The sequence below is a fragment of the Cervus canadensis genome, chromosome 26 (assembly GCF_019320065.1).
Source record: "Cervus canadensis isolate Bull #8, Minnesota chromosome 26, ASM1932006v1, whole genome shotgun sequence".
Taxonomy (NCBI): Eukaryota; Metazoa; Chordata; class Mammalia; order Artiodactyla; family Cervidae; genus Cervus; species Cervus canadensis.
Genome location: NC_057411.1, coordinates 20,583,465 through 20,599,352, shown reverse-complemented (window position 1 = coordinate 20,599,352; position 15,888 = coordinate 20,583,465). Strand labels below are relative to the sequence as shown.

At 37.2% G+C, this 15,888-nt stretch overlaps 1 protein-coding gene across 3 annotated transcripts in view; it reads right to left on the bottom strand.

Moving 5' to 3' along the window:
* The window catches only part of STAP1 (signal transducing adaptor family member 1), a 29,178-nt gene extending 21,333 nt beyond the window's left edge, over window positions 1-7,845 (bottom strand). For 2 of the 3 annotated variants that reach the window (XM_043447748.1, XM_043447749.1), the window contains exon 1: window positions 7,636-7,843. In XM_043447748.1, the coding sequence (XP_043303683.1) occupies window positions 7,636-7,755 (120 nt within the window). In that variant the 5' untranslated portion in view covers window positions 7,756-7,843. Of the gene's footprint in view, window positions 1-7,635 lie in introns of all 3 variants that reach the window. The other variant, XM_043447747.1, reaches the window with a different exon arrangement.
* Between the last annotated feature and the right edge of the window lie 8,043 nt (window positions 7,846-15,888).

Here is a 15,888-nt window from a genome sequence, read left to right as displayed (position 1 = left end):
AGAGTGGCCGTATTACAAAAGATTGGCAAGGGTGGTAGTTGTGGGGGCGGGGGGAGTGGTTAAAGAATTAAAAAAAATAAAAATCCTTCCACATCTAAACACTTACCTTTATACCCAGCTCTTTGCATGTTTTGAAAAATTCCAGTTAGTTTTATGAACATGTTGATCTTTCCTTCCTTTAGGGTTTACTAAGCTGGGTTTTCAGATGTTAGATTATCTTGACTTATATGGAGGACCAATGTAAGAAAATCAAATCAGGAATTTTTTTCTTTTGCTTATAAATGTGAAGACACTCTTACGTGTTATGGTATTTTGTATCTCGTTAATAATGACTTAGCATTTGCCTTTTTCTGATCAGCAAACTGTTGGTCACCTCTTCAGAATTTATATACTTATTTTCTCAAATAATGGGAACACTATAACCTATCTTGCTTTAATTTTCCTTGGCTCTCAAAAAGCTCAAGATTAAATTGATTCTGAATTACAGCAACCACCTTTCTCACGGTCTTAATAGAACCTATTTTCTCACTTTGTCTTCATGGCTGATAAGGTGCTATATTACTTTTTCCTCTATAACAAGCCACCCTAAAACTTAGTGGACTAAAACAGTGAGAATTTTCTATTTCTCCTCATCCTGCGGCTGACTGATGATACTCTGGATCCGGGTATACTTGGCTATGACTTAATGGTCTAGGGTGTCCTCATTCACTTGCTTGGGGTCTTGGCTGGGACTGTAAAATGACTGTGTGTTAGTATAAGAAATATTTTTAGTCTTTGTTCCCGAGTTCCTGGTATAGAGATTCTAAACCACTTGGAATTTCCTAAAGAAGTGTTTTTGTTACTCCTAGTGAACCCCTTTACATCGCATCAGAATTTTTACTAATGAGGTAATTTAGGGTGGGACCCCTAGATAGCTTCAGGATGGGTCTAGTCACCAAAAGAACAAATAATTAGAGGGTTGGAGCTTTCAGCCCCACCTACCAACCTCCAAGAAGGAAGAGGTTAAGCTTTATAAAAACTCTTGAACAACGAGATTTAATAAGCTTCCACGTGCCAGAGGGGTGGTATACCTCATCTCCACAGAGACAGTAACAAGTGTGCTTAGGATACTTCCAGACCTCGACCTCTTCATATAGATGTTCATTTGTTTCCCTTTTCAGTAAATGTAAGCAGTGTTTTCCTGAATTCTGTGAGCCATTCTAGTAAATTGTCAAATCTTGGGAAAGCGTCCTGGGAACCCTGATTTATAGCCAGTCAGTGAGAAGGACAGGAGATCTGGGACCTGTGGCTAGTGGTTGAAGTAGGAGATAGTTTCGTGGGACTCAGCTCTTAATTAAGCTGTGGGGTCTTCACTAAATTTGAGTAGGTAATTAGTATCAGAATTGAACTGAATTGTTGAACACCCAGGTGATGTCCAAGAGAATCAGAGAATTGGTTTTTGGTGCTAGAAACCACCCCACTCAAACAAGTGAATCACACTCCATGCAGTCTCATCTTCCAATCAGCAGCCTAGACTTGTTCACGTGCTGGCAGAAGGAATGCCCAGGGACAAGAGCGGGCAAAACCCAAAGTGCAAGTCCTGCCTGACTCTCGGCTTTTGTCACATTTATCAGAGCATGACCCAATCTAGATTCAAGGGGCAGAAAAATAGACTCAGTCTCTTTATGGAAGGAGCAGAAAAGTCACATTTCCAAGGGGAGTGTATACAGTGAGGATTGAACAAACTGATGGTAGTCCTGCAGCAACCTACATCAGGGGCACAGATGGAACTTGGAGCACAGTTTCTCCGTCCAAGTCTTGTGCTCTTTCTTCTTCATCCTACCTCTCAATGCAGAGTGGGGTATAATATAATGTAATGAACCTGCTGGTGCTTTCTGAACCAATAACTGACGACTAAAGAACAATTCCAAAGGGCATAGGATTGACGTTATCAGTCAATAGATGGTTCCCAAAGGAGCAATTATAAAACTGGGCAAAGAGATTCTTCCTTTTGTCTGAAATCCAGATGCCAATATATACCTGACACATCTTGGAGTCAAGCAGTTTAATAAGGCAACAGAATAAACCTTAATTTCAGTCCCTATTAGAAGTCTTTTATTGCCTTATTTTCACATAGGATTAAAAAAAAAAAAAAAAAGTTAAAGGCATTGAAATAATCCTTTGCCCGGTGTCTCTGCTGCTTTCATTCGTCCTCCAGTCTCTCCTGCATGGTACTGCTAGAATTACCTCCTCTGCAGAGAGTAGGACTGAGTATCTAAGAGGTAACTTTGGGAGACAGGATCCTCAACTCGGTCCCTTGCCGTCATCTCTTAGCTCAGCCTACCACACAGAGAGGATGTTCTGCTCGGTTCCTGCCATGTGACAGAGGGTCTCCAAGAGGGACAGGCAGAGGTCCGTTCCGTGCTGGGGGAACTAAGAGCTCATATGCAGCAACTAAGAGTTTGTACGCTTCAACTAAAAAAAAAATCCCGTATGCCGAAGGAAGATTGAAGATCCCACGTGCTGCAACTAAGCCCCAAGACAGTCAAATCAATAAAAAAAAAAAAAATCATAAAGACTACTTAAATCTGGGGTAAAGTGTCAACACAGTTTTAGCCTTGAGTCTAAACCACATATTGATAGAATTTATTAATAAGAGTAACATTCTTTCCACATGGTAATTTGCATGGGTGTGTGACAGTGGTAGCATCTAAAAATCTCTAAAATAGATCTCTTTCAATGGGATTCTGTACAAGAAGATATTTTGTAAACTCGAATAATGAAATTCATTGTCATTCCTATATGAAATCATGCTTTCATATGGTCTTAAGTAAAGAGATAGAAAACTGCATTGAGAAATTTGGTTTGAAAAGTTGCTAACCTATACTGTCTCTATGATCAGCCCAGTGTTCTGTAAACACTGTGAAACTATATTGTCTCTCTGTTGAAAAAGTACTTGAATTTTCTCAGAATTGACTTGAGATTAAATAATAAAACAATTCAGTTTTATCGTGGAGTTTAAAAAAAACAAACCATATCTCTCTTTTTAAGGCTTTTACATTCTGCTCTAATAGGAAGTCTCTCAATGCAAGGAGCAAGTCAAGGATACATGACATTTTGGAACTAGGATGGAGGTGAGGAAGTGGGGAGGAGTTTGGAATATAGGCATATTGGTTAGAGAATTGAATCACAGGTTGTGTAGTTTTACTGAAGTATGGCATCTAAGATCAAGTCCAAACCCGAGATTTTATGATTCCTGGAGGAAAAGAAAACAAGAGAAAAGCCTGTAGTCAAAGTCTACCACTGTGTTAATCTTCTTAATTAGCCTCATCAGTATTAACCTACCATAAGATAGAAAAACTAAAATCGCTAATAGCAGCCAAAGTTTATTTCATTCCTTCTATATACACATGCTTACATGCATCTATGCTTCTGAGAAAAATTATAGAGGTGCTCAGTCATGAGAGAATGGTATGAATTGCACAGAGTTAATGAGGGAAACATGGGAGCATTACTGATAAATACACATAGATTTTTAGAAAGGATAAAGGAGGGCTTATTAAATGAGGGAAAAAGCAAGAACAAAAGACACTGAGTTGAGAAGAAGGCAGCCAGGAGGAAAAGGAAGATTATAAATATCAGTGGGCCCTGTGAACACCAACCACAGCCACAAACCTAAGAATACTTCTAATTTACATTCAGTAGGCAGAGACCTGCAGGTCATAGTCTGGGTTTGGTTTCTGAGAAGTGCTCCTGAAAACTAGTATAATTTAAGTCATCTATAAATATCAATTGTAATGACCAGCATCTAGGTATATATTTATATCTACAGCAATAATGTAAATATTTTAAAAATTAAATTTGAAGGACCTGTTTTTGAATTAAATACATTTAATACAAGATGTCTTATTTTTAAGCAGTCACTTGTGTTCAGTGGCTGAAGTAAGAAAAGATACTGAAATAGGCCTTTTGAATTTATCACTAGCTCCATTATCATTAGATGACCTTGTATTTAGGGTTTAAGGTGACTATTATTTTCATTCATTAAGCAATTGTTTTTGAAAGTCTACTGAGCTTACTGTTGAGCTCAGTGTGATGAAGAATCTAGTGATTAGACATCCCCAACCTTGAGAAACCCAATAAATGGAATTAGAACTTTAGTTTGAAAGGCAGAATGATGTCAAATGCTTTGCAATAAAATCCCAGCTGGGTTCTTTATGGTGAGGCACTTTGAACATAAACTCTGTGAGCAGCAATTCACTCATCTTGAAGTGGATAAAATAATTTCTACCCAGAAGAATTACTGTAAGGACCAGAGAGACAGGACATTAAGAGTCTAACATATCTCCCATGTTCACACCTCAAGAAAATATGCTCATATATTCCATTTGATCATCACAGCAACCCATTCAGTTATACAAGAGAGTAACTGTTTTACAAAACAGGAAACAGATGAAAAGATATGAGGGATTGCCCAAGTTCCACAGGAGGACCGATGCATCTCCTGGCACCCAGGACTCTTTTCTCATTGATGTAACTAGTAAAAATGGGTGACAGTGCAAATCCAGTAAAGCTCCTCTCTATCCCCTGTCCCCAATAAAAAGTTCCTTCCTTTTTCCCTCTTGTGGGTGAATAAACGTTCTTTGGTTAAGGAAGGATGTTGTATAGTAGTCTACAAAGTATGGCACTAAACCCTGGAAGCATGTAAGATGATCTCACTGGGGAAGAAATTTTTAGAATATCTATTCATATTTCATTTATTTCATCTTTCTTCTTTCCTTGCATATAGTCAGTCATTTTTTGGACTTAGTACAGGAGCACACCATAATTTCTAAACAAATTAATATTCTTACGTTAGAGATCTATGTTCAAAATATTTTCTTGAAAGGAGTGTGTCATTTTAAAAACTTGGAAAGCACTAGCATAGAGAACTTTTTGAGAGCACAGCAAAGCCCTAAACTTTTTCTAAATGAATTAGTGGCAGCTGGAGGACTAGTCAGAGAAATGTTACTTTGATGCTATTTTAATGGTCATATTCTATGTTCAGGCTAATAAGAAGACATATTACATACAGTGTTTTTAATTTGAACATATCACAGTTTGAAGAAACTGTGAGATGTTACCCAAACTCTCTCTTATTTTCAAATAGTTCCCAAAAAATGAGAATTTTGCACATTTCTAAAAGCTGTGATGCAATGGGTATCTCATTGTATCACCTAATGGCTTTTATTATCTAATAAATCTAATCATCCAGAAATTCTAGTGTTGTGGGCTAAGTAAATTTTCCCACATTTTCACCGTAAAAATTATGTACTTTTATGGGTTCTCGACCTCGAGAGTCCTTTGGCTCCTCTTTTTATGTTTTTTTCCTCCCCCTGGGCCTGCCCTATGCAAATTGGGCTCAGCCAGGAGTGCTGTTCTACCTGAAGTCCTCACTCCGGTCCTCGGACCTTTTTTTGACCTTCCTTTGTTCTATTTTTGCTGGCTTTTCCCTTCCTTGTCTTTTAGACACTGCCATTTTGGACTCCTTCTCCCTATTCTGACTACCTAACAGATCCATGGACCTCGGAATTGCGGTTAAAATGGTATATGTTAGCACATTTTCTTAAGGGCAAATCTTGATTCTTAAAAGTGCCCCTGTCAAAGAAGACCTTCTATACACCTTTGGTTCACCTCCCTTTCAAAAATTTCTTGGCACTTTGCTGCCACTTGCCTAGAAATCCCAGTAGTCTCCTTAACTTTCTCTCATTGCTTCTGTTTTCAAGCACTCTAATTATCACCATGGCCCTCCTTTGAGCCGGATTAAAAGCTGATTTTAGTATGTTAATAAGAATGTGATAGATAATAAAATAGAAGGGGAATGAATCTAATCTCTAGTATGAGGCAGGTGTTTTATATTTGTTATCCCTTTAATCCTTGAAACCACCTTGTTAGTAGACATTACTGTTGTTCGTTTGCTCTCTTCTCTCTGATGTATAAGTAAAAGATACTTTGCTATGAATTCAAGTGGAAGCACAAGTTAATTTCCTCCAAAACATTTACACCTATAGTTTGTTCTTTCCATTTCAAAGTATGCTTTCTAAGAAAAGTTAGACTGGCATTCGGGTAAGTGAGTCATCACTCCTGACTAACCGAACCCTCACGAAGTTAGGGGTTTTGTATTTTATTCATATTCTCTGAAGCTGAGTGTGATGTTTGGTGCATAGGAAACACAAAATAAACACTGCTTAAATGAATGAATTGATTAAGCACTGGCTGTATCCCAGGCATTATACCTTGAGAGGTAAGTCATATTCTCTCCATTTTATAGTTGAGGAAATTTAGTCTCAAGGAAATTGAGTAACTTGTATAAAATCACAGAATATAAGTGGCAAAACCATTAGGTAAAAACATGTTTTACTGACACTCTAAAATCCTTGTTTTTTCTACTATCCAGACCAATGGAATGCTCTTTTTAAACACTATTGGGAACCCAGTACCAGAAATAGTCATTACAAAGTCTTTGGAAAAATTTCAATAAATAGACAAGTTTAAATTACAATCTAAAAATTTCTTTTTCCCAACTCCCCTTTCCTGGCATGTAACTGACAGATATTACTAATTCATGTTTAACACCATAACAGAATACAAATTACCATGTCTTTCCTCTCCAATATTAAATGATCTGATTATATATACAAGAAATATGAGTGTGCTGCTACAGATATTTTTACACACACAAATTTTCTGTAAGCATTAATAAATCCTCTGAAAATATATTTTTATTATTAAACATTTCTTAAGGCATTTCTCAAAAACCTAATTTTTTTCTAGCTTCAGTTAATGTTAACACTTCATAAAATTTGACCTAAGTTATTTCTTTTTTCTTTAGTCACAGACACTTCCGTGTTTATGTCCTATTCATTTCAAATTATGCACAATTAGTATTTCAAAAGCACTAATTTTAATTAATTATGTTTTCACTTTTATGTTTAAAAAAATACAGAGTGCTTTGTGAATTTTCTTAGAGTGAATGTATTTATGTAGCTTAGTGTACACCTACCCATAAAGCACCCTAAGTATCATCTTTTTTTTTTCTAAGTATCATCTTTTAAAATCATTATCTTGAAAAGTGTCTTAGAACATATAACTAACTATACAGAATCTTAAACATTGTCAAGTTTATCATTGTCCCAATTTTTTCAAAAGTTTATCATGAAAAATAATTTGATCATTATTTGAAAACTTCAATCAAACCCAAGAGGAGCAGAAGTTTTAATTTCAGGAATAGTATAATTCTATCTTAATAGTACATGTCATCGTGGAAGCATAGTAGTACATTGCAGAGAAAATATATACCAAACATTTTATGTTCTAAGCTAAACTCTTCTGTGATATTTAAATACATTTTTTGGAAATTCAGGAATTTTTTTTACACTAGTGACTTAACATTAGAACCTTATATATTATTATACATAATACTCATATATACACACATATGAGTTCAAGCCATATGTTGTATTTAAATTATGTAAATTGGGATCATATTTCTTACCTTGGGAAAGAAGGTTCAATTCTAGCAGAAACAAGAAGGCCCTTGTTTCGTCATGTCACCATAAAATAAATTTTATATTAAGACAGCAGCTTCTAGTTTAATATGATCATCTATGGACTTACCTGGTATTCTGACCGCTTAACTAATAAAAAACCTTCAAAGTACAAGGGTAGAGCAGTAATCTTTGACCTTTCTTGGAAGATCCTGCGAGGGGCTGGTTTCGGGGGCTTCTTAGCCATCATACCCTCTCGTTGGTGTGCGGTTTGTTTCAACTTTATCCAGTTTCAGACAAAATGAGATCTCTCTTGTGTGAGAGGAAAGGGCAACTGTTCAAAGAGGAAGTCCCAGCTAAGAGTTTAAACCACCAATAGGACACACACGCACACTTTTTTTTCTTTACTTTTTGTGAGGTAAGAAAGAACAGGCGTAGACCAACTTTGAGAGGGTAATCTCTCAGGAAACTACATGTGTTTAGAATTACAATAGCAAAATAAACAGAAAAGTAATATCACCAGAGGATGAAAGGAACAGATGTGGAGATTACAGACTTTCGGGGAGACATCAAGGTCATATTTGTTTTCTCCCAACTTTTTTGTTTGTTGCTGCCCATTTTTATCCCGAGAAGACATGACTTGAATTTTCCACTTAATTAAAAATTACTTCATAGATAACTGTATTAATACTATTTCTGTTTTAGGTACAGCTGGTCTTCTATCCAGATTCTACATGGATTCAATTGACTATACATAGAAAATTTTAGAAAAAAAATTCAGAAACTTCCAAAAGGCCAAACTTGAATTTCTCATGTTCTGAAAACTATTTTCATACATTGTATTAAGTATAATAAATAACTGAAATGATTTAAAGTATAGAAGAGGATTTTGTAAGTTATATGCAAATGTTCTGCTATTTTATATAAGAAACTTGAGCATTCAAGGATTTTGGTATCTGGAGGGGTTCTGGAGCTGATCACCTACTGATAGCAAGGGAGGACCGCATTTCAGAACTGAACTTTGTTTAAATTTTTAGAAAAATGGTGCTATTTATCCCATGCCCATTTTGAAGGCTTACTTAATGTAAACTGCAGTTATGGGAATGTGATATTTTTTACTTTTTTGTCAATCAATATTTTGAGTTGGTCGTTTACTGGTGGATATCTGGCAAAATATGTCTGGCAGAGAAAGCTGTAAATTTTCAAACTTATATTTTGTTCTTTTTTGCTTTCTAAGCAGAGGATCACTGATGCTATGATGCATAGATGGCGTATGGCTACCTAGTAAGATTTATAGAGCTACACTGAGGCCCAAATGCATTCAGTATTTGCTTGTGGAAAATGGCCCTTGAGAGACTGGATTTGGTACAGCACTGTGCAAAAAATGATGGGAGAGAAGAACACAGGAAGGAAATCTGGTTTGTTTTGCAAGGGTCTTGAGAGGTTCCACCATTTGCTATTTCACCCTTAAATATTACAGAGTTGCTTGAGGTCTAGGATGCAGCCCTGAGCATTCTTCCCTGTTAGACTAGCCTGTTCTCATCAGTCAAAGCAATACAGGAATCTCCAATCTGAGCCGCCTTTCCTAATGGAAAGACCATGTGGTTTTCCCCACCAGTATGGTTCTATTGGATCTTCAGCTATAGGTGTAAGGAATCAGATTGTCTACAAAATGAGGTGTGATGAAATAAAATTCCTGTTTTATAGCCAGACAAGAAAAATTTAAACATAAAAATTTTCTCTGCCCATTTGGGCCTCTTTCTTCTCTCCCATTCAGTGTGTTCAGTATTGTGTATCTGCATTAATCAGGCCTCCCCGGGAGATAACCTTCCTTCTCAATCTAGTAAGGAGGTGTGATGACCCACCACTTGCTTTGTACCAGCATGTGTAAACTGTCATTATGTTTTTGACCTAAAACTCTTTGTCTCAAAAACTTATATAATGGTGTTTTGATCTCTAAAAAGCAGAACAGTCCTTAGAACTTTCTGAAAGGTTGTTCCCGAGGTTATAATCCTCAGGTTGGCTTGAATAAAGTTTTACATTTCTTTCTTAGATGTAGTATTGATTAACTTTTTCATTCACATGCATGGCGTAGTTGGCAAGATACAAGTGAGAGGGTAACAGGCAGGAAGGCCAGGGGTCTCCAAACAGAGGAAATAGGCTGCCAGTGACAGACATTTTTCTCTCTTAAGTGGCAGGAGGAAACAAACTAGCAATAGTTTTTTCCTTCTCTATACAAATTTAAAAGAAGGTTTCTCTTAAAATACTGTGTTGCCATGACACCTGGTTTCACCTGAAGCTAACTATTCTCAAACCCTGAGTTAACCATTACATTTTTCTTATGGAAATTTGTCTTAAGCTATGTTAATGTGCCATGCATTTACCCCAGACTCTGTCCTCAAGTCGTTCTGCCTAATGGCTCAGAACCTACTTGACAAACCAGTATGTTATACTCAGATATTGTTCCACTAATCTATGTAAATGAAACTATTTGTACGGTAATCTGCCCTTCTACAAGATTCAAGTCAATTGTTTTATGGCCTGGGATGAATCATCTGGTGCCAAGATTATCCCAAAATGTATCTTATGGATGAGGGGCCTGGTGCCATTCTGAGTTTTAAGACATTCCTTTCTTTTCATTAACAGACTGCTAGTGACTATCTGACAGCCAGCTGAAGACTAGCAGGGGGGTACTCTTTCTGCTCCCTTCTGATGCCTATGTCAGAAGCTTTCTCTATCTCCTTTATACTTTAATAAAACTTTATTACACAAAAGCTCTGAGCGATCCAGCTCATGTCTGGCCCCGGATTGAATTCGTCTCCTCTGGAGGCCAAGAATCCTGGCATCTTATTGTTCAGCAACAACCTTTCACAAGCAATAACCCACCAGAAGATAGCTGGAATCTTCCCTGACTGGCTTCTTAGTACTCCTCAGAACAGTGAGTTCTCCTGTTATCTGGATCTCATTGCTTTTAAGTGATAAGCCTGAAAATTTTATTTGATCTGTATTTATTCAAGACTTGGAGTCTTAGGGGCACTAGTGCATTTCCTAGGTCAAGATCTAGGGGAATCTGGGCAGGAGGCCCAAGGAAATATGAGTGGTTGGATTTCCGTTAAATTTGACTCAAGTTTAAAAAAAAGTTGATATATAGTCTGAATAAAATTTTGCTAGTGAAATGAGAAACTGAATTACTCAGCTTCAAAGAACAAGGGACATTTGCTCCTTTGGGCCACAAAGTGTTCTCAGGTGACTGAGCACCTAGAGGAAATGTCCGAGGCTTAATTGTGACAGGAGTTCTATAGAGAAACTCATTGCAATTGCATAGAATTACAAGTAAGTTCTTCTCAGGTAGAGCAATACAGACTGATTATCAGTAAACTAAAGAGTGTTCAGATACATTATGAAAATGAAAACAGCTTGAAACTGAAACTGGGAGATGGAGATTCAGAGTTACTGCTTTGCCTTTATATTGAGACCTGTTTCTTGCTACCCCAAACTTTAAATGATAATATAAGTCCAGGTAAATTTTTTGAGACAAAGCCATAATTAATTTTTAGTTTCAGTATACTAAGGAAGTGATTTGAGTGGCAAAGGAAAACCTAATTTGACAAATGACCTAATCTATCTTCTTGGCAGCTGGTAGCTATAATACAGAGGGGAAGTGAAAGGAGGGATGACTCAACTGAGAAATGAAGAGTGTCAGGAGACAGGATGTTGGTAATCATCAGTGGTTGGAATAGAAGAAAAGTAGTCACTGGCCTTATGGCCAGAGAGTTTCATGGGAGAAAGACTATCTCTAGAAAAATGTAAAGATAAGAATATTTTTGAGAAATAATCATCTAGTTAATTATGTCTTTCTTAACTTAAAAAATAAACTAAAGAAAAACCAGTTCAACGGCTTCTGCCAACTTGCAAGTAAAATTGATCCTTAATATAACAATGCTCAAATTATATCCCCCTAAAACTGACCAAATGCAAAAATCCTGCTGAAATATTATTATCCAGTTGGACCTGTCCACGACTTTCAACATCATTATACCACTGCACCATTACAATAGAAATCCTCTTACAGATATTGCAAGTTTTAAGTGGTGAATAATAAATTTGTAGGTAAGAAAAAGTGTTGGGGCAGAGGGAGAGAAGCCAGTTTTGCTGCTAACCAGCTCCAGACCTCGGACAAACCAGTTCACTTCTCTGCGATAACAGCTTCCTCATTTCTTGCCTTAAGAGCTGCAACAGGCGGCTTTCTGCAAGCATGCCAAGTTGCTTCAGTTGTGTCCGACTCTGTGCGACCCCATAGACGGCAGCCCACCAGGCTCCCCTGTCCCTGGGATTCTCCAGGCAAAAACACTGGAGTGGGTTGCCATTTCCTTCTCCAAAGCAGGAAAGTGAAAAGTGAAAGTGAAGTCACTCAGTCGTGTCCGACTCTTAGCGACCCCATGGACTGCAGCCTACCAGGCTCCTCCGTCCATGGGATTTCCCAGGCAAGAGTACTGGTGTGGGTTGCCATTGTCTTCTCCAAGTCCCTGCTTTACCACTAGCGCCACCTGGGAAGCCCCGGCTTCTTTCTAGCAGCCTCCTATTTTCCACTCTTTGCCTCTCTGATCCATTTAAAATTCAGTATAAGCCAGTCATTTCCCTGCTTCAAACATTTTATGAATTCTCAGTCCTTCCAGATTCATTCTTTTATCTTTTTCATCGGCACTAAATATTAATTGAGCACAAACAAAATGCTCAAACATCACAAGGTCATCCCTAACCCTTTAAAATCAGCTCCTTAAAAATACTCTCTCTTCTAGTAACTTTGCTTACTCCCAGTTGTCTTAATACTCATGGTCTTTCCCAACTCCTCATACCCTTCCAATCACTGTACACTTTGCTTTGGTGCCCTTCTGCCCTCTTGTTAATACAACTCCCTGCTTGCCCTTGAAGAGCCAGATTGAGTATATCTTTGTTGTGAAGATTTTCTGAATCCTTCCCCATCCTCAAGAGGAACATTTGTCTCTCTCATCCTGCATTCCCACAGCATTTTATGAATTTTTTATTATAGTATTTGTTCCATTGTATTTTAGTTACTCACATAGCCTCTGCATCAACAGGAAACAGTTTTTCAAACACAGGGATTGTGTTGAAGACAAGGTCAATAAGAAGTATTATAGATTGTGGTAACCATTTATTAAATTTTCCAGCTGAGGAAAGCATTATGATTCTAATTCTTAGCCTCCACTGTGACAGGAATTTCTTTTTTTCTGATATGTGTGAACATTGGTTGATGCATGATTCTTTTGTTGCCATGTATAACAGTCATGAACTTCCCAGGTGGCAGAGTTGGTAAAGAATCCGCCTCCAATGCAGGAGATGCAAGAGACACAGGTTCAATCCCTGAGTTGGGAAGATCCCCTGGAGAAAGAAATGGCAACCCACTCTAGTATTCTTGCCTGGAAAATGCCATGGAGCCTGGCAGGCTACAGTCAATGGGGTCACAAAAGAGTTGAACACAACCGATCAACTGAGCACACGCACAAACATAACAATTATATTATTATCAAATTCTTAAAAATATTCAAAATCCAACTAGTATAATCATCATCAGCATCTTCATCACAGGAATTTGCTTTAGATCAGGATAGATGAAAAATATAACACCACAGCTTTGAGTGAAGTATATGGATTAACTCATATAAAGCCAATATCTTAATATCCTTTGTTATCTATAAGTCATCTATGTTATAATACAATTAAAGTGAATGAATGAATATTTTTACAATATTTAAGGGCCTCTAAAATACTTTATTATCTGATTTATTGAAATTGATTCAGTCGGTAAATCTGAATAGGAGTCTCCAATCCCTCTCTAGTACTTCCTAATTTCTGACCCTTGTTTTACTTAATGTTTACTGACAATTTATTGCCATTTGTGTCACTGTGTATTGCAGTAAATCTTGAAGATATGTGAACTGAATACATTTATGTTTCACGGCTTTAATTCTAACCAAAAACAGTTTTAATTTTAATGACTAGGTGAAAACTTTGTGCCATAGTGAGTCATTTTTATTCAGAAAATGTTTCTACTAGATCTTCTGTGACAGAAAGAAAAAAATGTAAGGAATCACTGTGACATTAGTAGCTCTGAGAGTGGTTTAATTCAATAAACTTGTTAACCATGGGTTGGTGCTTTACATCCATTCCAACCCCTGCTAGTATGGCATTCTTTACTGCAGAGGCTTAAAAGTTAAAAACTACATTTCCCAGTCTTCTTTGCAGCTAGAGAGGGCCTGCATTCAATATTGGCAAGGAGGAGGGGGGACAGAACTCATTCTTTCTCGGTCCTTTGGCTTTTCTGTAGGTGAGCATGGTGTATAGGCATCTGATTTTTCTGTGGCAAAGTTATCAGAAGTCTCAGTGTCTGATCACCAGTTTCATGAGTGTTGATAGTCAAGGTATGGAACACTGGTTTTCTGATAACGATCAGGGCAGGTACAGTGTGCTTCTGAAGCCAGAAGCAGTAAGGATGTTTCCTGCTCATGGAGACTTCTTGTTTCTGGTGGCTTCCTTGACATGGCAGTTTGGTGATTATGGTGACTTTCTCATTATGCAGTGTCAGTGTGGTTCTGGAGACTAAGCATTAACATCGACTTCCCAATTTTTCACTGCTTCATGCAACTGACTCTTCGTGATTCAGTTCTGTAGTGTATGTTTGGGAATCATTCCTAAAAGCCCAAAATACATTACTTTTCCATCCTTTCCAACCATACTGTAAGCTGACAAATGCCTAAATTAGCTAGAATGAATTTATGTAACTTATCCCAGATCAATAGTTTTCCAAGGTCTATAGCAATAAGGGAAAAGTTATCCTAACATTGGAGTTGCTCTATAATTTAGTTCTATTTTGCAAATATGAACAGTTTTTCAGTGTCTGACAAATTTTCTCTATATCAACAGCACATGGTTTCTGCCTCACGACTTTGCTTGTGGTTTATCTTTCTATTTATTTCAGCTTGTAAATCTCTTACTGTTAGGTATTGCCAGCAAGCTACAATTTTGCCATTTTGTTGTTTAAAATTTCTTTAGGCACTTGAGTTTACAAATATATCATATCCTATACATAGTTAAAATAATTTCTTATTTTTACTAACTATAGGTAAACTTACATAAGTCTTAGACAAAAGCGAAAGGCACAAAGAAAGACAATGAAAATTACATGTTATTCCATTATCTATACCATTAGCACTGTTTGGATGGGTATCATAACTTTTTGGGCACTTTTTCTCTATTTGTGTATATTTATATAGTCAGGTAAATTCTGTAATGCTATTTGATAAACTGCATTTTTCAAATAATGTATCTATTCAAAGTGAAAGTGAAAGTGAAAGTTGCTCAGTGGTGCCTACTCTTTGCTACCAGGTGGATTGTAACCCACCAGGCTCTTCTGTCCATGGAATTTTCCAGGCAAGAATCCTGGAGTGGGTTGCCATTTCCTTCTCCAGGAGATCTTCCCAACCCAGGGATCGAACCTTGGTCTCCTAGAGTTGCAGGCAGAGTCTTTACCTCTTGAGCCACCAGGGAAGCCCATGATCTATTCAAATAATGTATCTAGAGCACGTTTATGCCAACAGTGCTTAGTCGCTCAGTCGTGTGCCACTCTTCGTGACCCCATGGACTGTAGCCCAGCAGGCCTCTCTGTCCATGGGGATTCTCCAGGCAGGAATATTGAAGTGGGTTGCTATGCCCTCCTCCAGGGGATCTTCCCAACCCAGGGTTCGAAGCCAGGTCTCCAGAATTGCAAGCAGATTCTTTACTGTCTGAGCCATCAAGGAAGCCCAAGTATGAATGTACATTGTTTAAATTTTTGCCTAGTACCATCAAAGTAATTTGTCTTTGTAAGGTTAAAATTGTAATGCAGAACTGTATTAAATTTTTGAAAATCTATGCATGTTTTAAATTACAAAAACTCTGTTTTATGAGAAAAGAATTATATTGTCCAGAAGTAAACTAGAGGCAACAGAAATGGAGACTAGAGAATAAAGATTTGTTATGTTCTTGTTAAGAGAAGCAATGTATATATAACAAAGTATAATTGCAATTAAGAATCAAACAGTTGGTGCCAAAATAGCATAGGAAACTTAATGCTGGATCAGTTTATACAGCACTCTAAAATTACCAGCTCAATGCAGGACTTTAAGACATAGTGTATAACATTATTATTATTTATTTTTTTTTTTTTGGTGAACGTTGCTGCCATCTATCTGCACATTGCAAGCACACTTAATTCACTTTAATAACACTTTATTAACTGCCAAGTTAATAATCTTTGAATCTCAAAATAATTTTGTCAGAAAAACCTAAGTAAATATACTTAACAAACGGAGTGAGGACATTCTCT